This window comes from Salmo trutta, chromosome 20 (genome assembly GCF_901001165.1).
Source record: "Salmo trutta chromosome 20, fSalTru1.1, whole genome shotgun sequence".
NCBI lineage: Eukaryota > Metazoa > Chordata > Actinopteri > Salmoniformes > Salmonidae > Salmo > Salmo trutta.
The window spans coordinates 33,014,513-33,040,121 of record NC_042976.1 but is presented as its reverse complement, the minus strand read 5'-3'; the positions used below and the strand labels follow the sequence as shown (position 1 = coordinate 33,040,121).

The 25,609-nt window shown below is 42.4% G+C and overlaps 1 protein-coding gene across 14 annotated transcripts in view; it reads left to right on the top strand.

Moving 5' to 3' along the window:
* LOC115155914 (peripheral plasma membrane protein CASK) overlaps positions 1 to 13,402 on the top strand; it is a 210,463-nt gene extending 197,061 nt beyond the window's left edge. For 7 of the 14 annotated variants that reach the window (XM_029702980.1, XM_029702986.1, XM_029702985.1 and 4 more), the window contains 8 exons: positions 1,906 to 1,950; positions 4,387 to 4,583; positions 4,830 to 4,945; positions 9,281 to 9,361; positions 9,469 to 9,549; positions 9,698 to 9,900; positions 10,009 to 10,092; positions 10,595 to 13,402. In XM_029702980.1, coding sequence (XP_029558840.1) covers positions 1,906 to 1,950; positions 4,387 to 4,583; positions 4,830 to 4,945; positions 9,281 to 9,361; positions 9,469 to 9,549; positions 9,698 to 9,900; positions 10,009 to 10,092; positions 10,595 to 10,771 — 984 coding nt within the window. In that variant the 3' untranslated portion in view covers positions 10,772 to 13,402. The remainder of the gene's footprint in view (positions 1 to 1,905; positions 1,951 to 4,386; positions 4,584 to 4,829; positions 4,946 to 9,280; positions 9,362 to 9,468; positions 9,550 to 9,697; positions 9,901 to 10,008; positions 10,093 to 10,594) is intronic. The other 7 variants (XM_029702988.1, XM_029702982.1, XM_029702993.1 and 4 more) reach the window with 1 other exon arrangement.
* Positions 13,403 to 25,609: the final 12,207 nt, after the last annotated feature.

The following is a 25,609-nucleotide window of genomic DNA, read 5'->3' as shown; positions in this document are numbered from 1 at the left end:
CAGTGCCATTATACTCGCAATGGGAGGGTGGCGGAGTATTGAAAACGGGTGCCAATATATTTTTGTATTACTTGTTAAACAAATCTCTTTCTCTGAGCAATTTTATAATATAATTGTCCTTTTTTTTGCATGCATAATATAGATCAGTATTTGTATTGTTTATTTTATAGTCTTTTTCAAATGGTGCAAGTCATTTTGGACCTGACTGTAAATATTAAAATCCAGCTTTTTTTCCCTGAATCAGTTCTCATATTCTATTCACATTCTATTCATATTCTATTCACATTCTATTCATATTCTATTCACATTCTATTCATATTCTATTCACATTCTATTCATATTCTATTCACATTCTATTCATATTCTATTCACATTCTATTCATATTCTATTCACATTCTATTCATATTCTCCTGGATATAGTTTTACCTTCCAATGAAATGATCATAATATAGTCGCATGGAGGAGTGAGTTGTCCATCAGTCTGTCTGTCTATGGTCTATGTCCAGCCTTGATAAAATAAGCCAGAGCTTCAGACATCCAGTACTACCCCCACCCTGGTTCCTCTCGCTCCCCAGCTCCCCTGCCTAGCCCAGGGACTCAGTGCTGTGTGGTCCCCCTCTACTCACCAACACCCAGATCCTCCCCTTAAGACATAACAGATTGTGATTGGGCATCCCAAAATCAGATCACTTAGTAGACTGGTGATCACTGGTCCTTGATGGCTATAGGGTAGTACAGGCTTTTGTTCCAGCCCAGCAATAACACCCCTGACTCTACTTATCAAGGTGTCTATGATTATTGTTGATGGCTAGTAGATATAGTACATGCTGGTTTGGGATTTAAGTCTGCTCACCCTGTGGGCCTATAGAACGATAGCTGGTGACTAACTGTAACTGTGTAACTCAAGAGTATATACCCAGTTAGTAAGGATAAGTCAAATCCAAGCTGTAAACTAAGGACAGAGGCCTTGTTAAAACAGTGGTCATAACCCTCCATCACCCTACTCTATTGTCGTCTTTGTGAACCCCAAACCAATAGCAACACCATCACTGTCTGTCTGTGTAGACTCAAACACCCATCGTAAACCCATATACCAACGGAAACCCAACAAACAACTTGACTTTAGCTTAATCTAATAAACTTAACCAAAGCTGAACCTAACCAAGGATAGTGACATTGCGTACATGCAGTGTGTAGATTCCACCGGTACAGGCCGCCCACAGTAGCACTGTCTCACAGAGACATGGCTGCAGTTACAGCACTGAACTGCACAGTCACACATTACACAGCATTACACAGTCATTCTCTACTCAGATAACTAAGATGCATGCATAGGCGGGATTGGACAGTTTTGGGGGGGGGGTACCGACCCCCCAAGCCTCCTATAATCTCGCACATCACTATGTGACATAATCATCAATTATGGCCATTATGTTTGAAACCCATAACATAGATCACTGATTTGACAGTGTTGGATAGGTTAAAGCTCTTCCATGTCCAATCCAGTCATTTCAGATCTTTTAAAATCAAGCCAGGAAGAAAGAAGAAATGCGTGTTAAAAAGCATTCCAACAGACCTGTCTCGTCGTCATAACCAGGGTTGGGGTCAATTCCATTTCAACTCCTTTCAGGGGATGAATTGAACTTTTTATTTGAATTGTACAATTCTCATCGACAGCAATAGAAATGAAAACTTCAATTCATCGCAATGAACTGAAGTAAAGTCGAATTGATCTCCAACACTGAAGTGGCATCATCCATGTCAATCCCCTCCCATCACCATCACCAAAGTAGAGTTAAGGCTTAACAGTCTCCATCTCCCCCACGCTCTGCTCACCATACTGTGTGTGTAGACACTCCCTAGTCATTTTACTGCATGATGTGTGTGATGCTTTCACATCCTAGATGGTCGTACCCAGACCTCCAATCAAGGATAAAATGTCCATCAAGGTAAGATATAATGGAGCCTCCATAGTGCTGAACCATAGAGATAAAAACAGCAGACATCCTAGGAAATGTTTATCTCTAAGGCTAAACCATAGATATTCCTTTTAGATGACTGTAATAGCAATAGTTTGTAAACAAAAGACCATCCCATACAGTACAATCTAACTAAGACCACTGAAACTACAATGCAAAACCATAGTGTTTGGATTGTTGTAAAAAGTCTAGTCAAATTGTATTCAAAATGCATTTTCATAAGGTCTCAATACAATTCTCTGAGAAAATGAATGAAATCAACATATTGCCTCATACATCTTACTTTATCAGACAAGAACGGTAGCACACGACTGGTAGTCAGATCGTAAAGGTGTGCTAAATCAGTCAGTGATACAGAAAATGTAGATTTTGATTTAACATGACCTGTGGCTAATTCTAAAGAGACAATCCCATGTTAACGATCCCTGTGCCATTTACAGTGCCTTCAGAAAGTATTCATACCCCTTGACTTATTCCACATTTTGTTGCGTTACAGCCTGAATTCAAAATGGATTCAATTGATTTCTTACCAATTTACACACAATATCCCATAATGACAAATGAAAACATGTTTTTAGAAATTTTTGCAAATGTATTGAGTTAAATACAGAAATATCTAATTTACATAAGTATTCACAATACTTTGTAGAAGCACCTTTGGCAGCGATTACAGCTGTGAGTCTTTCTGGGTAAAGTCTCTAAGAGCTTCCCACACCTGGATTGTACAACATTTGGCCATTTATTATTTTCAAAAATCATCAAATTGGTTGTTGATCATTGCTAGACAACCATTTTCAGGTCTTGCCATACATTTTCAAGTAGATTTTATCAAAACTGTAACTCGGGAACTTTCACTGTCTTCTTGGTAAGCAACTCCAGTGTAGATTTGGCTACAAGGTGAATGTGTCTGGTGGAAAGCAGACTGAACCGGGTTTTCCTCTAGGATTTTGCCTGTGCTTAGCTCCATTCCATTTCTTTTTTACCTGAAAAACTCCCCAGTTTTTAACGATTACAAGCATACCCATAACATGATGCAGCCACCACTATGCTTGAAAACATGGAGAGTGGTACTCAGTAATGTGTTAGATTGGATTTGACCCAAACATAACATTTTGTATTCAGGACAAAAAGTGAATTGCTTTGCCAAAATGTTTTGCGTTATTACTTTAGTGCCTTGTTGCAAACAGGATGTATGTTTGGTATATTTGAATTCTGTACAGTCTTCCTTCTTTTCACTCAGTCAATTAGTTTAGTATTGTGGAGTAACTACAATGTTGTTGATCCATCCTCTGATTTCTCCTATCAGAGCCATTAAACTCTGTAACTGTTTCAAAAAGTCACCATTGGCCTTATGGTAAAATCCCTGAACGGTTTCCTTCCTCTCGGGCAACTGAGTTAGGAAGGACGCCTGTATCTTTGTAGTGACTGGGTGTATTGATACAACATCCAAAGTGTTATTAATAACTGCACCATGCTCAAAGGGATAATCAATGTCTGATTTTATTTTTATTTTACCTCCCTGGTCTTTGTGGTTGAATCTGTTTGAAATTCACTCCTCGACTGAGGGACCTTACAGGTAATTGTATGTGTGGAGTACAGAGATGAGGTAGTCATTCAAAAATCATGTTAAATACTGTTATTGCACATGGAAGTTATGTGACTTGTTAAGCAAATGTTTACTCCTGAACTTATTTTGTCTTACCATAACCAAGGGGTTGAATACTTATTGACTCAAGACATTTCAGCTTTTCATTTTTAATGAATTAGTAAACATTTCAAAAAACATTATTTCACATTGACATTATTGGGTATGGTGTGAAGGCCAGTGACACAAAATCTCAATTTAATCCATTTTAAATTCAGGCTGTAACACAACAAAATGTGGAAAAGTTCAAGGGGTGTGAATACTTTCTGAAGGCACTGTATATCAGTATCCTGCCTCAGAAAAGAGAGGCTCATTTATACCACAACTTATGTTTTGTATTATTCCCCTGTGAGATACGAACAGGCAGCGACATATGCACACTACTGCCCACAGCCCATAGGGACAGGTGTCCAACCTGGCAACCGGAGAGAGAGGCTCATTTATAGCACTCAGCTATTTATATATTTTGTCCCCTGTGAGGTAGAACTACCCATAAGGAAAGGTCTCCAATCTGACAACCCATTAGTCTAAATAGCCACACGCCACTCCTCCGTCTCCAGGTCTCCAACCTGGCGACCGGGCGTCACAGGAAATAATGCCCATCCCATCTCAACACAACTGCTCTCTCTCACTCTCTCTCTGTCTCTCTCTAGCCCTCTCTACCTCCCTCTTTCTCCCTCCCTCACCCCTACCTCATCAGTGACTAATTTACCCCATTCCGTTGTGAACTCTAACCTCTTACCCCTGTCTGTGTGTCACAGATCTATGTGAGGGCCCAGTTTGAGTATGACCCCTCCAGAGATGACCTCATCCCATGCAAGGAGGCCGGGATTCCCTTCCGGGTCGGTGACATCATCCAGATCATCAGTAAAGACGACCACAACTGGTGGCAGGGCAAACTGGAGAACACCAAAAATGGAACTGCAGGGCTCATACCCTCACCAGAACTCCAGGAGTGGTGAGGAGACACACACATCGTGATATAACCCAGATCTCCATCTAGAGAATCATTCAGACTTAGAAACCAGCCCCAGAACTGACAAGCTAGAGCCTTTAGGATGTAGAGTAATTTAACACAGAACTCATATTTAGAGAGAACCTGATCTAAGCTCCCAGAATGAACCCTCGAAGAACCCAAAGAAAGCCTGAAATGTTTGAGCAGATGATTGAGTTTTATTGGGTGTATTTCCCGCCGTGTTTACAGGCGTGTGGCGTGTATAGCCATGGAGAAGACTAAGCAGGAGCAGCAGGCCAGCTGTACCTGGTTTGGCAAGAAGAAGAAGCAGTACAAAGACAAGTACCTGGCCAAGCACAACGCAGGTACACACACACACACACTCACTCTCACAAATACCTGACCAAGCACAAAGAAGGTACATACTCACTCACATCCATTCAAAATGTTCCTCAGCTGTTACTGCATGGATTGTGAGAGTCTCACGTGTGTGAGAAGGTGGCATGCGGGTATGAGGGAGAGGGAGGGAATCTGGGGGCAGGGAAGGCATGGAGAGCAGGGAATTCAGGTAACAGAACCTTGTAACCTCTGCTGGCTCCAGTGACATAGTCATAGCAGTGAGACCTGGTGCTAGGGCACAAGGGCAAGCTTAAATATGAGGGCGAGTGTGCAGTTATCAAGTTGGCATGCACAGTACGAGTGTGTGTATCACAGGAGGTTGGTGGCACCTTAATATGGTTTCCATGTGTTTGATGCCATTCGATTTTTCCGTCCCAGCCGTCCTCCCCTCAGCAGCCCCCTGTGGCGTGCATGCACATTAATGTCTTGTTTGCATGTGAATATACATGTGTGAGAGGGTTTGGGATTGAGAGTGTGTTCCAAAGTGCCTTAGACACTCACCACATTAAAGACAGTAGCCTACATTGAATGCCTCAAACCTACTTCGTGTCTCCACCAAAGCCTCTTGTTTCCTATGGATAGTTGAACAGAGTGTGTGAGATGTAGAGGGCAGCAAACATTTTGTCTGTGGATCTCGGGTGTCCGTGATCGCAAGGTGGCTGTCTCAACAGACCAGGCCAAGGCCAATGTGCAGGAGAAACTGACACTGCCATGTGTGTCTGTGTTAGGACTGCAGCGGCTCAAGTGACACCAGTAACCAGTAAGAGGGGGAGGGAGGGTGAAAAGGAGGTGGAAGGGAAGGGGCCATGGAGAGGACTTGCAGAGTTACGAGGGGTTGAGAGAAGGAAAGAGAGGGATAGGGGAGGTACTGGGGGAGGTACTGGGGAAGGTGGGAGCCTGGAAGTTGAGCTATAGAGCTGGGATGAGATGGGTTGAGGGAGGGGGAGGAGTATCAGGCCACCGGCGTAGTTGGCAGCATGAACTGTCTGTTGCAGATAGACACAGCCCTGACCTACCTGACCCACATTAAGCTGTTGCAGATGGACACAGCCCTGACCTACCTGACCCACATTAAGCTGTTGCAGATAGACACAGCCCTGACCTACCTGACCCACATTAAGCTGTTGCAGATAGACACAGCCCTGACCTACCTGACCCACATTAAGCTGTTACAGCTAGACACAGCCCTGACCTACCTGACCCACATTAAGCTGTTACAGATAGACACAGCCCTGACCCACCTGACCCACATTAAGTTTCATGACTGCTCAGTCTTTGCCCTTTAACTGGGTTTCAAATGATAGTGAAGCCTGGGCACTCCCAGAACAACTCAGGCTCACACAGATGAATGTAGCTGGGAACCTGGATGAGTGTTTCAGGTCCAGATCTAGATAAAGCCCACTTCTCTTGACTTAAACTTCCCTCCGTATTTATTTGGACAGTGAAGCTAAACCTTTTAAGTGTTCGGTCCCGTATTCCTAGCACTACATCAAGCTTGTGACTACATACTTGTTAGATGCATTTGCAGTTTGTTTTGGTTGTGTTTAGGATTATGTTGTGCCCAGTAGAAATTAATAGTAAATCATGTTGTCATTTTGGAGGCACTTTTGTTGTAAATAAGAACAGAATATGTTTCTGAACCCTTTTACATTAATGTGGATGCTACCATAATTTCAGATAATCATGAATGAATGGTGAATAAAGAGTGAGAAAGACAAAATATCAACTCTCCCCCCAAAAAAATTATCCTAACCTCCCGTGTTATTGGTAATGGTGTGCGGTTAGCCTGTTTTGGGGGCATGATCTTTGTGCATCTGTAACTTACAAGTGGATGATACCAGAAATGCATGCAAGCTGTATGTGTAAAGAACCAACTGTGAATGTTCATATTGCTTCTCCGAGTAACAGCAAAGCATGCTATCATTTTGCTTTACATTTTTAGCTTGCTCTCTAAGCATTCATATCGGAGTCGCTCATATAGTTTTTTTTTGCATGAACTATAGACTGATTTTGAATGGAGTCTCATTCTCCTCAGGTACAGTTGGTGTGAGGATGAGAAGTGATGTGGTGGATAGCTAGCAGCATGTTCATAGTACAAGGCCTATGACTCCAGGCCCATTCTAATTCTAGAAAGATGCATCTTTCCTACTTTCCCTCCTCAAGAGGCCAGAGTGTGGTGCTCTGGGTAGAAGTTGCCCTTTAGACACAGATCTCAGGTCAGTATGCCCTGCCCAAATCCGAACCTTAACCATTAAGGGGAGAAATACAATACTGACCCTAGATCATCGTCTATGAGCAACTTCATCCTACTCCGTTGGGTGACTAATTTAAAGAAGTCAGTGCATCAGCGCTTTGCTGCTGCAGTGTTGTATTGTTGTATTGCTGTATGTATAGTAACTACTGTATTGTTGTGTAACTGAACCATGTTATGACCCTGTCCATCTCTCACGCTGTCCCCTTCAAAATGGCCTCTCTGCATGTAAGTAACAACCAGTGACGGTATCTGGCTAGCTAACGCCTCTTTTGGTTTGGTCTGATTCTCTTTCACTCTGTTTCTCTTTTTCCATTTGCGTTGTCATTAACCCTTTAGTTGACCAGGTGTCAGTCCCAACGTTTCCGTTTTGTTTCTGTTTTCTCGCTCAGAGCAACAGAGATCCAGCACAAAACGGAAAGAACATAGATCATTTTTTTCTGGTTTTCTTCCTCACCCATATATTTAGTTTATTTTGGTGTTGTGTGTTTCAGATCTAGTCAGTTGTATTTTAACATGGTGCATCTGCCCCAGGGAAGAGTCCCCATTTGATACCCCTGAATATCTTTCTCAGAATGTGACACATGGTGCACAAGGTTATAGGTTGGCGTAAGGTCAATGACACATGCCAGACAATAAGAACAGAGCAGCAGAGAAAGCAGGAAGCAGGAGAGAGTGAGCCATCCTCAGCCATTATATATATATATATATATATATATATAGAGAGAGAGAGAGAGAGAGAGAGAAGAGAGAGAGAGAGAGAGAGAGAGAGAGAGAGAGAGAGAGAGGAGAGAGAGAGAGAGAGAGAGAGAGAGAGAGAGAGAGAGAGAGAGAGAGAGAGAGAGAGAGAGAGAGAGAGAGAGAGAGAGAGAGAGAGAGAGAGAGGAGAGAGAGAGAGAGAGAGGAGAGAGAGAGAGAGAGAGAGAGAGAGAGAGAGGAGAGAGAGAGAGAAGAGAGAGAGAGAGAGAGAGAGAGAGAGAGAGAGAGAGAGAGAGAGAGAGAGAGAGAGAGAGAGAGAGAGAGAGAGAGAGGAGAGAGAGAGAGAGAGGAGAGAGAGAGAGAGGAGAGAGAGATAAAAACAAGGAGTGGAGAGAAAGCAGGAGAGACCATTCTATTCCAGAGAGAATACATGGTGCTCCTGGGGTTGTATTTCCCATGTCAGTCACTCTCTCACACACAGCTGTTAGGTTCATGTTACCGTAGAGGTGACGTTAGCAGTACCCTGTGTGCAGTACCCTCCACTGTAGGTAGGTTAAGGACACATGCTAATGCTGTACAGACTCCCAGGAGTGTCCAGTACTGTGTCCTACTGTGCTTTGTTCTCTCCTCCATCTTATTCAGCTCACCCCCTTCCATCTGTCCCTCCATCTATCCCATTGTTTATTTCCAAAAATGTAAAAACGTAACACACACATACATTGTGGTGTCACTGCGTTATTCGCTTAAACATAATGGTCGTTCACCAGCTCTGCAGTTTCACCCTAACAGCTACATAGTAGCCTCAGAGTAGAAGCAAAACATTGAGAATATTCTCCCTTCCTGTTTGCCAAATGTAGTCTTATCCCAAATCTCTCCATCTCATTCGATTAGGGCATTAGCCTGGGTTAGGATAAATTACTCCTCAGATTTAGCTATTTGATTTAATGGTGTCAGGTTTAAGGACATACACGCCATTGAACTTATACGACTCCAAGGAGAAGTTCAGGTTCTATCTATCCTTGTAACATCATAGCTCATTATCTCCCAGCTGTCAGAGACAATATGTCTACTCCTTCATCTCATGGCTAGCCTGGGTGCTAGTCTGTTCCTCTTTTAGCCACCTTGTCCTTGTCATTCCCAGATGTTGATATAGTGTTGTTGAAACAGTACCCAGGCTATAATTTTCTCCATTAACAACTAACTGTCAGACATTCTCTCTGTCCCATAGCGCCACCTCACTGTTAGGGTCCTGTGTTCTCCCAGTGTAAGTGACTACTATGGAAGTCTGTCTGCACCTCTCCTTCACAGTATCTCACTATCCCTCTCTCTTTCCTCTGCCCTCTTTTTCCAGTATTCGACCAACTAGATCTCGTCACGTACGAAGAGGTTGTGAAACTGCCTGCGTTTAAGAGGAAAACACTAGTCTTGTTAGGTAAGTAGAGGCATCCATACTAGCATACTATAGAGGGTTGTGACGTATTGTCTAACGGTACTAGGTAGTGTGCTCCTATTGCGTTCTGACTGCTCTCTCTTCCAAAGGTGCCCATGGAGTGGGCAGAAGACACATCAAGAACACACTCATCACAAAACACCCTGACAGATTTGCCTACCCCATCCCACGTAAGACACACACACACACACACACACAGATTTGCCTACCCCATTTCACGGACGACACAGTCACTGACTCACTTTGACCATCCATTGTGATTATCGTTTTTACTCAACCCCCCTCCTTCATTTCATCTCTCCCTTCCTCCCTCCCCAGATACGACCAGACTTCCTAAGAAGGACGAGGAGAACGGGAAGAACTACTACTTTGTGTCACATGACCAGATGATGCAGGACATCAGTAACAATGACTACCTGGAGTACGGTAGTCACGAGGACGCCATGTACGGCACGCGGCTAGAGACCATCCGCCAGATCCACGAGCAGGGACTCATCTCCATACTGGACGTGGAGCCACAGGTGGGTGGGAGGGTGTATTTTCCACTTGTGAACACAGAGGGTCTTCTCAGGCATAATACACAGTCACAAACACAGAGGCCAGCTGACCTCTAACCTGTTCTCCATTAGGCCCTGAAGGTCCTGCGGACAGCAGAGTTTGCTCCCTACGTTGTTTTCATCGCCGCGCCAACCATCACCCCTGGCATCAACGAGGTAAGACGTACACACACACACACACACACACACACACACACACACAGTCAACCTTTTTGTTGTAATATTGGAACGGTCTGCAGCTGTAGCCACTCTTCTTTTTTCTGCACTCCTCCCTTTTCTTCTCTCATCACTTTCTTCATTCATTTATTTTGCATGCTGTGTGTGAGATTCAGTTTTTCCGTTTCTCTTGCGTTCCGTTGCATGGCTCTCAGCTCCCCAGGTGGTGCAGGAAGCTGCCAGTAAGTATGAGTGGAGAAAACGCCGGCCATAGTCAGTAGTGCTCTATTGTGTTGTACAGTATATTGCCTCATTAAACCAGCTCACTCCTTTCTCTGAATGAGGGTTACTATTCCTTCTTTAACACCAGGCCAAGCAAAGAACTGTCCTGAATCCCTACCCATCCACTCTATACCCTCCCTCGTTCTCTGTCAGATTAATTTAATGGTGCTTTATTGGTAAGACATATGTCTCTCTCACCCCTCCTTCTCTCTCTCTGTAGGATGAGTCATTGCAGCGTCTTCAGAAGGAGTCAGAGATTCTTCAGAAGACCTATGCCCATTACTTTGACCAGACCATAATCAACAACGAGATAGACGAGACCATCAGACACCTAGAGGAGGCTATAGACCTGGTCTGTACCACTGCACAGTGGATCCCTGTGTCCTGGGTCTACTGAGGATAGGAAGGAACACCTTCTCTCCTCCTCTCTGTGTCTTTCTGGGTCCACTGTACCTGTACAGACACCACCCCCTCCCTCTCCCCTCCAATGACTCCTCTCTTTCTCTCCTCCCTTTCTCACTGGCGATGCATCTCTGCGAAACTCCCATCATTCCTTCGGAAAAGAAAAGCTCCTCAACCAATCAGAAACCTCTGTGTACTGCACATGACCTTCAGCAGCCAATCAAACTCTGCCCTTACAGACTACCTTGCCGTAGTGTTGTATAAACAAATAAGTATTGTCATGTCTGTATTATCTAGGAGGCAACATTTTTGCAGATGTTTGTTTTAAAGAGACAGTACTGCATCTCCTCCCCAGTAGTGCACTGCAGCCTTCTACATCATGTGACTGTCTGTGCCCCCATCAGCCCATCCATCATGGATGTTGTAGTTCTTAGCTGTCCCACTGTTGTAGTTCTTTCCCTGCACTACAATTGCTGTTTGTGGGTATTCTCTTCCTCTCTCTCTAAACAGACTGAAAAGAAACACCACAGCCTCCCTTCATCTGGATCTCATCCTCAACACCTTTTATTTATCTGCACCTTTACTCCTCTCCTTTATTAGCCATTATCGTCTACTTCATTCACATAATCTTTCTGTCACTCTCTTATTGTTCATGTAGTTCAGTTTCATCTTGGTTCATTTTGACTGTACATGTTATTACACCCGAGTGGCACAAGCTACTGCATCTCAGTGCTAGAGGTGTCACTACAGACCCTGGTTCGATTCCAGGCTGTATCACAACCGGCCGTGATTGGGAGTCCCATAGGGTGGCCCACATTTGGCCCAGCATCGTCCGGGTTAGGCTGTCATTGTAAATAAGAATTTGTTCTTAACTGACTTGCCTTAAAAAAAAAATATATATATATATATATATAAAAAACCCAGCCCCACCCCCTTCTCCCCTTCATACACACACTCAGACGGGGTACTGTCTCTTCTAAATGAATCCATAAATGTTTTAGACATTTGAATGAGGTCCCATGCATGTTGGACATTCGCAAGCTTCCATGCCGTCTGTCCGTGTTCCCCCAGTGTCCTGCTGTAACATCCTCCCAACTGAAAACCAACATTCCACACGTATGGAAGACTCCATTTGACCAAGGGAGGAAGCAAGGGGAACAGGAAATAACCAACAAAAATAACCTTGACACCTATGCACATACCTTGCCATTTCAGATGACATTTCTAAAAACAGATTTTTCCAAATCGACCATGGTATCAATGTGTTTGTAAAAACAAATGTGTGGTATAACTTTATAATAACTCCACGTAATAAAGCATTTCATGGATTAGTAAATAGTTTAAAGGTGGGAGTAATGATTCACAAATAAAGTAACCTAGTTATTCATGCACAACTAAGTATTTCATGATTCATAAGATCATAAGTTGTTTAAAATAGGACCTTATAAACCATTTACTAATTATTAGTAACTCTTTTTGCATGGCCTCATCTAAAGTGTGGGCTATTTATACTTTATAAATACTTTAATGTTTTGAGTGCAGTATAATTTCTCACAGGAAGATGGACATGCCATTGGTAGAGACATTCCAGCTGTATCTGATGCTTCTTAAGGCCTTAAAATGGCTCCTAGAACATATCAATGGTTAATCAATAAGCACACAATAGAGAAAATATATTGAACATTTTATTCCATCTATTTATCCATCCACGTATTAAATATTGTGTAATTTCGTCAGCTGTGTGAATAAGTTCTGGGTCCATATGTATTAGAAATTGGGAGTACCGGTTTGCAAAGTCTCCACCCTCGCAAAAATAAACTCGGTTTGCATTCGCAAGGTTAACAACATTAGCAAAACATTCACAATACAATTCTTCCTCAAGTCCTTGCAACAGTTGTGTCACAACAGTTTTTTGTGAATAATGTTCAATATAGTTATTTTAACATCCCTTTGTTTTATGCCTATTCTTCTACCATTGATATGTTAGGGGCCATTTTAAGGCCTTAAGGAGCATCAGATACAGCTGGAATGTCTGCCAATGGCATGTCCATCTTCTTGTGAGAAATTATACTGCACTCAAAACATTAAAGTATTTATAAAGTATAAATAGCCCACTTTAGATGAGGCCACGCAAAAAGACAAATTATTAGAGTTCATAAGGACCTGTATTAAAACAGCTTATGAATGGATTAATGATAAATAAACAATTTACTAATCCATTAAATGCTTTATCACGTGTAGATAATATAAAGTTCTACCAAAATTGTCTGTGATTTGTTGTATAAGATAATCAAGAGGGGAGGGGATAAAATTACAACTGATTGCTGATTTGCCATTTCAGAAATGTGTTGTCTGAGAGTATTTCAATTAAGTTTAATCAATGAAAGACTAATGCTGATTTGTATTCTGCAACTGTATAACTATATGGAAAGGATATTTACACTACGTTTTGCAAGGTGAAGTCTTTGCAAAGGAATAGGAGGTAGTTTGTGCATCTGAATAACCGTGTATATGAAATATGACTGATGATATGATTGCCCCAGTGTAAAATAGTCTACAATGATAAAGTTCTTCAGTATGAACAGTTTTTTCACATATATTTCCTTTTATGTGTTGGAAAAAGTAACCTGTGTCTGGCTCTTGTCTTTGCATGCGCACACTCAAGTAGTCTCAAAACATTTTTATTCAGCCAGATGACATTCAGGTTCATAAGCAGCATGTCTCAGTAATGTCATTCATATTACTCTAATCCCCACAGTGCATTTCTAGTCACACTCCAGTGGCGTAGCGCAGTTTCGCGGGGCCCCCTGCAAGGTCCGTGCAAGGACTCTGACATTTTGCCATTAGGCTGAGAGAAAATGTTGCTGTTATAGAGCTTCGGGATTCCTTAAATCGGGACAAATATGTCTTAATATTAATAATTCTCAGTGTATTTTGATAGACCAAGGGTATAGTGCATACAGAAAGTATTCAGACCCCTTGACTTTTTCCACATTCTGTTACGTTACAGCCTTATTCTAAAATGGATTACATGTATTTATTTCCTCATCACACAATACCTCATAATGACAAAGTGAAAACAGGTTTTTAGAAATGTTTGCAAACAGATGAAAAGCAGAAATACCTTATTTACATAAGTATTCAGACCCTTTTCTATGAGACTCAAAATTGAGCTCAGGTGCATTCTGTTTCCATTGATCATCCTTGAGATGTTTCGACAAGTTGATTGGAGTCCACTTCTGGTAAATTCAATTGATTGATTAGACATGATTTGGAAAGGCACACACCCGTCTATATAAGGTCCCAAAGTTGACAGTGCATGTCAGCAAAAACCAAGCCATGTGGTTGAAGGAATTGTCCGTCGAGCTCCGAGACAGGATTGTGTCGGGGCACAGATCTGGTGAAGGGTACCAAAACATTTCTGCAGCATTGAAGGTCCCCAACAACACAGTGGCCTCCAACATTCTGAAATGGAAGAAGTTTGGAACCACCAAGACTCCTACTAGAGCTGGCCGCTCGGCCAAACTGAGCAATCGCGGGAGAAGGGCCGTGGTCAGGAAGTTGACCAAGAACCTGATGGTCACTCTGACAGAGCTCCAGAGTTCCTCTGTGGAGAAGGGAGTACCTTCCAGAAGGACAACCATCTCTGCAGCATTCCACCAATCACGCCTTTATGGTAGAGTGGCCAGACGGAAGCCACTCCTCAGTAAAAGGCACATGACAACCTGCTTGGAGTTGCCAAAAGGCACCTAAAGACTCAGACCATGAGAAACAAGATTCACTGGTCTGATGAAACCAAGATTGAACTCTGGACTGAATGCCACGCGTCATGTCTGGAGGAAACCTGGCACTATCCCTATGGTGAAGTATGGTGAGACTAGTCAGGACTGAAGGAAAGATGAACGGAGCAAAGCACAGAGAGATCCTTGATGAACACCTGCTCCAGAGTACTCAGGAACTCAGACTGAGGTAAAGGTTCAGGACAGCGATTCTAAGCACACAACCTAGATAACGCAGGGGAGGCTTCCGAACAAGTTTCTGAATGTCCTTGAGTGGCCCAGCGAGATCCCGGACATGAACCCGATCTAACATCTCTGGAGAGACCTGAAAATAGCTGTGCAGCGACGATCCCCATCCAACCTGACAGAGCTTGAGAGGATCTGCAGAGAAGAATGGGAGAAGCTCCCCAAATACAGGTGTGCCAAGCTTGTAGCATCATACCCAAGAAGACTCGAGGCTGTAATCGCTGCCAAAGGTGCTTCAACAAAGTACTGAGTAAAGGGTCTGAATACTTATGTAGATGTAAAACAATTATTTTTATACATTTGCAAAAATGTCTAAACCAGTTTTTGCTTTGTCTTTATGGGGTATTGTGTCTAGATCGATGAAGGGAAAAAAACAATTGAATCCATTTTAGGATAAGGCTGTAATGTAACAAAATGTGGAAAGAGTAAATGGGTCTGAATACTTCTGAATGCGCTGTATCGGCTATCACACCATGTAAAGGAACAACCACCTAATTTATTTGTTTTCTATAAAACGCAACTAACTGGATTTGGCAACTTCGTCAGACACCATAAAAGGCATTTCATTGTTCCAATTATTGTCCAACAAGTGTTAAGGCCGCAGATGTTTAATTCTAACATTAGATTATTCGAATATGTAATACAATTCTCCAGATATGCACTATTAAATGCTCCAGGGCTAATTTCATTAGAATTTGGCATGTTCTTCTAGATGTAGAACATAACATTTATAAAGCAAACATTATCCCTTAGGTCGAGCACAGCAAATACTTACATTTGTTTAAAACTGCAATATGTAACTTTTTGGGCAACCTGACCTAATTCACATAGAAATGTGAGTTATAGATCTGTCACTCATTGAAAACAAGTGGTAGATCTGTTTTATGCATGCTATTTCTATGCTTCCAGTTCATAAGTTTCATTTTTGAGTCTTTTACTTTCGGTTTTGTACACCAGCTTCAAACAGCTGAAAATACTATTTTGGTGATTGAAAATATATTTCACAGCAGTTTAGATGGTACAATGAATGATTCTCTACACTCACATTGCTTGTTTGTTACAAACTGAAATTAGATCAACTATTCGATTTTAGCAACCAGGACATGGCGGAGCAATATTGGTGCATATTGCACCTTTAAGCACATGTTGCAGAACAGTGATTTCAATATGTTTTCAGAATTTTGACACAAAGAAAATATTGATCTTAAAGGGGTTAAACATCAATGGCGGAGTTGACAACAGATACTCAAAACAGTTAAGTACAAACATTTTTAAAATATGGAAAATTATTAATTTAAAAATCCCAATAAAAAAAAAAACCATTCGATCAGATCTTTCAGCACTCTGACGGAATTGATGTTTTACGGAGTTGACGAAAATTGCGTTTTTCTTCATTCAAGTGGTATACACAGTAGCGATTTAGTTTTGTCCTCGGTTGCTTTATGACTCTAAAACCGAATTAAATTTAACATATTTGAACCAAAATGTATTTTAATCTATCAGGTAGATAGAGTTGACAGTTTATGGTTGTGACCATGGTGACTGCAATATTGTTTAAATCTATCAAAATCGAGAACTTTACAGACCATGAGTGGTCTTGTAAATGAGGACATGAATAAGAGGGTCTTATGGTACAGTGGGGGAAAAAAGTATTTGATCCCCTGCTGATTTTGTACGTTTGCCCACTGATAAAGAAAGGTTCAGTCTATAATTTTAATAGTAGGTTTATTTGAACAGTGAGAGACAGAATAACAACAAAAATATCCAGAAAAACGCATGTCAAAAATGCTATAAATTGATTTGCATTTTAATGAGGGAGTTGACCAAATCTCCGGACAGAAGTTTGAGAGAAATATTCTTTAAAATCAAGTAACTACATATGAAAAGTTCAGTTAATATCCATTATTGCCCATTTTTTGAATTTTAATTTTTTTGGGGGAGTTTGAAATTGGGATCCTTTGCTCCGGACAAAGGTATTTCCAGGCATGGAGCCTACATGGAAATTCATAATATTGAAGGTATTTAGTAAAATCCAAAAACAAATATTTTACCTTATAAAATTCCCTAAATGTACATTTTAAGCTCAAGTAATAAATCAAAATAAAAAAAACATACAAATAAAACTTCCCTGCAGGACAAAGATTGTCCTGACTTTCAAGAATCCCTGAGCTAATTTCCTGCTATTCTACACATTTTGCCATGAGGCTGAGGTTTTTGCCGTTTTAAAGCTAATTTCCTGTAATTCTAAACATGCTGTCATGGCTTATGATGTGTTCATATTCTATCTGGGGGCCCGACCTCCGGGGGACCCCAACCCCCCAAAAAATCAAACACTTCCTCTGGGCCCCCCTGCCTTCCAGGAGCTGTGGGGTGTGTGATAAGCCAGTGATTCACTCACACTTAACCCCAAAACCCTAGACACTTTCTGAAGACCCCCATGAAATTGACAAAAAGGAATGGCAACTTATAGGCATTGGGCGAACCGTATACACAATCGCAAATTCCACTCAAATGGACGGCAGTTCATCAAAACCATATTGCAAGCGGAACATGGCAAATGCCAAGTGTCATACTGCAAAAAGCCTAAAGATGGCGAGCGCGATCCTCCGCAGATTTTCATATGGCAAATGGTCACAAAGTCAGGTCCCAAGGGTGAAAATATATTTTTTTCAAAATTGTTTTGATTTTATTTAGTCAATTATATATGTAATAACCGTATGGACATACATTTGTCTTATTTTATTGAGTTTGTCCATTTGCCATATATGATCAAGGAAGTCAGCTTCCGAACCCAAAAGTCAGTGAACCACGTCCAAATGGCATATATACTGACCACATACACATAGTGATATATATACTGCTCAAAAAAATAAAGGGAACACTTAAACAACACAATGTAACTCCAAGTCAATCACACTTCTGTGAAATCAAACTGTCCACTTAGGAAGCAACACTGATTGACAATAAATTTCACATGCTGTTGTGCAAATGGAATAGACAACAGGTGGAAATTATAGGCAATAAGCAAGACACCCCCAATAAAGGTGTGGTTCAGCAGGTGGGGACCACAGACCACTTCTCAGTTCCTATGCTTCCTGGCTGATGTTTTGGTCACTTTTGAATGCTGGCAGTGCTTTCACTCTAGTGGTAGCATGAGACGGAGTCTACAACCCACACAAGTGGCTCAGGTAGTGCAGCTCATCCAGGATGGCACATCAATGCGAGCTGTGGCAAGGTTTGCTGTGTCTGTCAGCGTAGTGTCCAGAGCATGGAGGCGCTACCAGGAGACAGGCCAGTACATCAGGAGACGTGGAGGAGGCCGTAGGAGGGCAACAACCCAGCAGCAGGACCGCTACCTCCGCCTTTGTGCAAGGAGGAGCAGGAGAAGCACTGCCAGAGCCCTGCAAAATGACCTCCAGCAGGCCACAAATGTGCATGTGTCTGCTCAAACCGTCAGAAACAGACTCCATGAGGGTGGTATGAGGGCCCGACGTCCACAGGTGGGGGTTGTGCTTACAGCCCAACACCGTGCAGGATGTTTGGCATTTGCCAGAGAACACCAAGATTGGCAAATTTGCCACTGGCGCCCTGTGCTCTTCACAGATGAAAGCAGGTTCACACTGAGCACATGTGACAGACGTGACAGAGTCTGGAGACGCCGTGGAGAACGTTCTGCTGCCTGCAACATCCTCCAGCATGACCGGTTTGGCGGTGGGTCAGTCATGGTGTGGGGTGACATTTCTTTGGGGGGCCGCACAGCCCTCCAAACAGGCACGTAGAGGCCACACCCACTACTGAGCCTCATTTTGACTTGTTTTAATGACATTACATCAAAGTTGGATCAGCCTGTAGTGTGGTTTTCCATGTTAATTTTGAGTGTGACTCCAAATCCAGACCTCCATGGGTTGATAAATTGGATTTCCATTGATTATTTGTGTGATTTTGTTGTCAGCACATTCAACTATGTAAAGAAAAAAGTATTTAATAAGATTATTTCTTTCATTCAGATCTAGGATGTGTTGTTTAAGTGTTCCCTTTATATTTTTGAGCAGTGTATATATATATATATATATATATATATATATATATATATATATCACTATGTTAAGCCCTGAATCAACCTAGAAGGTCTACATGTTTGATCATAGGAAGTCATAGGAAGTAAGAATTTCTCGTTGATGTTGATTCAGCATGTCCATTTTGTAATGGGAAGTCCTTATGGATATATATTGGCAATGGACACTGTCAACTTGACAATATAGCATATGTGTGATGGACACTGAAAATCCCTCATTAAATACAAAGGAAATGTACACTGTCCATTTGCAATATAAAATGTACAATGCCAATATATTTTACTGCCATCGAGTCAGCCATTAGTCAATAAAATATCACACTGACACCAAAATTATACATACTGACACCAAACTAACTTGGTCCAACTCTTTTAGAAGCCAACTATCACACATTTCAGACCTGGCCCACAATTCATAGCACCTTCTGTTATAGTTACATTCGAGCTGCGGGTCCAGTTCTAACATTATGTCTAGGCCTAGCTGAGGCAACCCCGAATCCCGAGTTTCGGGTCGACAGGTCATTCGGAGACCGAGCAGCAACCTTAATTAGTTCTGAAAATGCACTTTTTCCGGGCGTCTGTCCATTTGGTGATGGATGGTTCACTGTTTAAACTTATTGGAAACGGACAAAAGTCAGCGTCCATCAGTCAATAAGATATCATTCTGACACCAAACCCACTTTGTCCAAATCTTTTAGAAGCCAACTATCACATATTCCAGAGCAGGCCCAAAATTCACAGCGCCTTCTGTTAAAACCATGAGAAAAAAAACACGTAAACTCAGCAAAAAAAGAAATGTCCGTTTTTCAGGACCCGGTCTTTCGAAGATTGGGTCCTAAGACAGCGCTACAGGGAGACAGGATGGACAGCTGATTGTCCTCGCAGTGGCAGATCACGTGTAACAACACCTGCACAGGATCGGAACATCCGAACATCACACATCATCATGGCAACAACAACTGCTCGAGTTACACCAGGAACGCACAATCCCTCCATCAGTGCTCAGACTGTCCGCAATAGGCTGAGAGAGGCTGGACTGAGGGCTTGTAGGCCTGTTGTAAAGCAGGTCCTCACCAAACATCACCGGCAACAACATCGCCTACAGGACTGGCAAAAAGTGCTCTTCACTGACGAGTCGCTGTTTTGTCTCACCAGGGGTGATGGTCGGATTTGCATTTATCGTCAAAGGAATCAGCGTTACACCGAGGCCTGTACTCTGGAGCAGGATCGATTTAGAGGTGGAGGGTACGTCATGGTCTGGGGTGGTGTGTCACAGCATCATCGGACTGAACTTGTCATTGCAGGCAATATCAACGCTGTGCGTTACAGGGAAGACATCCTCCTCCCTCATGTGGTACCCTTCCTGCAGGCTCATCCTGACATGACCCTCCAGCATGACAATGCCACCTGCCATACTGCTCATTCTGTTCGTGATTTCCTGCAAGACAGGAATGTCAGTGTTCTGCCATGGCCAGCGAAGAGCCCAGATCGCAATCCCATTGAGCACATCTGGGACCTGTTGGATTGGAGGGTGGGGGCTATGGCCAGGGCCATTCCCCCCAGAAATGTCAGAGAACTTGCAGGTGCCTTGGAATAATGTGTCCCTGGACAAAGGGGGGTCAAAATCAAAAGTAACAGTCAGTATCGGGTGTGGTCACCAGCTGCATTAAGTACTGCAGTGCATCTCCTCATGGACTGCACCAGATTTGCCAGTTCTTGCTGTGAGATGTTACCCCACTCTTCCACCATGTTAGTCACATCTGTGGAACTTGTTCAGTTTATGTCTCAGTTGTTAAATCTTATGTTCATACAAATATTTACACATGTTAAGTTTGCTGAAAATAAACGCAGTTGACAGTGAGAGGACATTTCCATTTTTTGCTAAGTTTAGTTACGTTCTAGCTGCGGGTCCAGCTGCGGGTTCTAGCTGCGGGTACACAATCTGACATTGTGTAGGTCTAGCTTAGGCGACCCCGAATTTTGACTTGATAGGTCATTCAAAGCCCGAGCAGCAACCTTAATTAGTGCAAAAAATTTACTTTTTCCGGGCGTTGCTATGGGGTTCCTGAAAGAGCTATCAGACAGAAACATTAGGGTCTGTCTATGGGCCGAGGCGGTTTCAATGCACTTAGTCTTGTGATTCTGGGACTTTTCTAAATGTCGTCATTTTCGCGACGTTCAAAATGCATTGAAGTTATTGCAAATGGACGAGGCTGTTTCTCGGCTTGAGAACATTCTAGAGCCACATAACTCACCGCACACTATTGACTTAAGCTCTAAAACAGGTATATAAAGTTTCAGAGCTCTAGGTCTGACGGTTCTTTGATAGTTCGAATGCAGGTAACTATTGCAGGCTCTGTGTTGTAAGCCTCTCACTGTGTCACTCCCTATTGACTGTTTGTGTGTGTGTTAGTACAGAAAAATCACAGAAATCACGCAGAGCTCCGAAATCCGCCTTAACGGATTTGCCTGAACACGCCGCAACTGGATCTATAACTTTAACCATCACCAAATGGACGTTGTACGATTTCTCTTAAATTACGATAGATAAATGGCTGGTTCTTTTTTTCCTTACGCCGTAGGTTTATGTAGTTTGACGTGACGTGGTCAAATTAGCGCTGTATTACCGTTTGACCTTTAATCCCAGAAAATGGGCATTAACTCAAAGAGCGTTGAGGCCTTGACGCCATCTTTTTTCTGGACTAAAAGCACATTTGGCCAAACCTGTGCTTACTGAGTTGTCTTCGAAGTCTTTTCCGTTTACGAGAAACGGTCATGTCCGTTTGGTGATGTTTTGTCCATTTGCAATATGTAGCCAGTCGCCATCTAGTGGAATTTTCTGGTACAGCGGAAAAATGTCCAAAAGATTTTACATTTTGTAACGCGGAAACCAAATGCCTGAGAGACTTTATTTGATGACTTCCCGGAAGACCGGGCCTTGGGTGACGACCTGAGGCCGTCGGCCTATTTTAATAACACCCGCGGACGTCTAGTAAGGGACTGTACATTTGCAATATGGAGATCCTCATCAACCATACGGGAAATGCCACTCGCATCCCTTATGTAGGAAAGAGCTGGATGGGTGCAAGTAAAATGGGGAAAACTCCTAGCTCATTATCACGGTCAGGCCATACCATCATCCAGTTATTTCAGATTGGTAGTGGTGCAATCCAAAAGGAAATAATAATCCCTAATTCTTAGTTTGTGTATATTTTTGATCAACCAACATAAATACATTACATAATATAAATCACAGTTATGTAATATGACACCATGGCCTTGCAGCCTCTATCCCAGCCCAGGGGTTTGTCACCCCTAGTCCTCCTCCTAATCTCACATTAAAAAGTTAACAGCAGGCTCAACTCAATCCGTATCTCGGAAGATCCACATTATAGTTCGATTGAAATTTAAAGGCAATGTTCCCACGTTTGCAGAGACTGCATACACAATAAACAATGCAAATGTCGGCTCATGTCTGTGTGGTTGATCCTGAGGTTCGCTAGCAATAGTGGATCATATTTAATTTATTACACGTTGCTCAATAATTTTGGACATCTAACCCACTTCATGGAATCATCATGGAACACAGACTAAGCCTGGCAGTTTAAACCTGGAGCATGGTTTACATTTATGATGACTGGACCGTTGTCATATCAGTTCCATGATGAGGGTAGATTTATAGGACTATTGGTCAACCCTTAGTTACAGTTTTCTGCCCTTTCAAAATTGAATGGAAATTTAACTGAAAACTCCTTTGAATGAAAACGGCCAGTGCAATCCTAGGATCCTTGGGACGTCCCTACCCTAAACCCTAACATGAAACTAACCCTTTTAAAATGTCAACTTCAATGGGGTAGGGACGTCCCAAGGATCCCAGATTGCACTGATTGAATGAAACTCCGTAAGGAAATATGTTGGCCAGCAAGTGGGAGGGTTTTCAGTGATTGAATTAAATGTATTCAGTGCATGTAACGGAGCCACTACTAAAGACCTCGTTGCACACCTGCGTAAGGTAAGTCTGAATACCAACACTGAGAAGTGCTTAAATCAAAATGCGTATGAAAGTCTGAATCGGGCCCATAGTCCATAAGGGGAATCAGGTACATAAGAGGCAAATGCAATGATAAACTCCCTCCATCACATTATGTTAGACAAGAGAGAGGTGTACAGCAAGATAGTTAGGTCCTCCTGACAGATAGTTAGGTCCGGACAGGTAGGTCTGGCTGGCTTGACGGCCAGGCTCTGGCTGGGCCACTCAAGGACATTCAGACACTTGTCCCGAAGCCACTCCTGCATTGGGAGACTAGTCAGGGATTGAGGGAAAGATGAACAGAGCAAAGTACAGAGAGATCCTTGATGAAAACCTGCTCCAGAGCGCTCAGGAATGACCTCAGACTGGGGCGAAGGTTCACCTTCCAACAGTACAACGACCCAAACACACAGCCAAGACAATGAACAGGCTGTGTGTTTGGGTCGTTGTACTGTTGGAAGGTGAACCTTCGCCCCAGTCTGAGCCCCAGTCTGAGGTCATTCCTGAGCGCTCTGGAGCAGGTTTTCATCAAGGATCTCTCTGTACTTTGCTCTGTTCATCTTTCCCTCAATCCTGACTAGTCTCCCAGTCCCTACCGCTGAAAAACATCCCCACAGGATGATACTTCCACAAATATGCGTCACCATAGGAATGGAGCCAGGTTTCCTCCAGACATGACGCTTGGCATTCAGGCCAAAGAGTTCAATCTTGCGTTCAGCAGACCAGAAAATCTTGTTTCTCATGGTTTGAGAGTCTTTAGGTGCCTTTTGGCAAACTCCAAGCGGACTGTCATGAGCATTTTACTGAGGAGTGGCTTCCATTAGGGTCATTGTCTAACAGGACAAATTACACTAAGCACACAGCCAAGAAAACACAGGAGTGGCGTCGGGACACGTCTCTGAATGTCCTTGAATGGCCCAGCCAGAGCCTGGACTTGAACCCGATGGAACATCTCTGGTGAGACCTAAAAATAGCGGTGCAGCGACGCGACCTATCCAACCTGACAGAGCTTGAGCGGATCTGCAGAGAAGAATGGGGGAAACTCCCCAAATACATGTGCCAAGCTTGTAGGGCCATACCCAAGAACACTTGAGAACTGATTAAAGGATCAGAATATTTAAGTAAATGTGATTTCAGTTTTTGTATAAATTTGCTAAATGTTCTAAAACCCTATAATGACAAAGCAAAAACAGGTTATTGTGTGTAGATCAAAGAGGGGGGGGGAACAAATCAATCAATTTAAGAATAACACAGAACCCAAACCGGCTGAGCGCATGCACCATCGTGCATAAATTTATTTTGTCCCCCCACACCAAACGTGATCACGACACGCAGGTTAAAATATAAAAACAAACTCTGAATCAATTACATTAATTTAGAAACAGGTCGAAAAGCATTAACCATTTATGGCAATTTAGCTTGCACTTGCTAGCTAATTTGTCTATTTAGCTAGCTTGCTGTTGCTAGCTAATTTGTCCTGGGATATAAACATTGAGTTGTTATTTTACCTGAAATGCACAAGGTCCTCTACTCCGACAATTAATCCACACATAAAACGGTCAGCCGAATCGTTTCTAGTCATCTCTCCTCCTTCCAGGCTTTTTCATCTTTGAACTTATATGGTGATTGGCATCTAAACTTTCATAGTATTACCACACTGATCAGCAACAGAGTTCGCATTTCAATCACCCAAGTGTATAACCAATGAGATGGCACGTTGGTACCTGCTTCTATAAACCAATGAGGAGATAGGAGAGGCAGGACTTGCAGCGCGATCTGCATCAGAAATAGAAAGGAATTATATTTTAGACCTTGGCAACGCAGACGCTCGTGGACGCACGCGAGCAGTGTGGGTGCCATGATAGAATAACAGATTTCTAAATTTATTTTGAAACCGCGGTGTGGTCAGCCTGTTTAAGCCTGTAACGTAACAAAATGTGAAAAAGTCAAATGGGTCTGAATACTATTCAAATTCACTGAATATTGGCTACTGCCTGAAATGAGGTGACTCGTTTTATAGTGTTTGCTAGTGCTGACTGTCTGCATTTCGTTTTGCTGGCTAACAAGTAATCTAGCTACGTTTAGCAGGTAGATTCCACTCAACGGAAGGTATAGTATACCTATTATAATTTTGTTATCAAGCAGCTGTCTCTAAAATCGACCGCGCTGCAGCGCATCGCTAACAAGACTCATAATAGCCAATCACAACACTGGATTGGCCTATGGCAGGAATTTGTTTGGGCAGTTTCACTGGAGTGACGTACGCACTAAAGTTTCTAGACACCTACCTGCCTATAGTGCTCGTTCTACACTTGGATTTGACACCAGACAGATTAAAAGATCTGAAACCATGCACACACCAACAATGCAGGCTAGGTCTGTTTATAAACGGTTCAGAACGCGTATAAATGTTGTTGCAGTCATATGTTAATAGCGTTATATACATGGAGCGTGTTAATCATAAAAGTAATGTTTTTCATTGACATGACTACAGGCACCTTATTGGATAGTTTAGTATTAAGTGTGAATTAAGTGTGAATACATATTAAGTGTGAATTAAGTGTGAATACATGAACTATAATGGTTAACAAAATACCTAGTAATTTATTTGCAGTTTATAAGCAGTGTTCTGAAAAAACTGTTTTGAATTTTAGTCAAGGGCAAAAAAAAACTGCATTAAAATAGGTAACAAGCACAAGACCC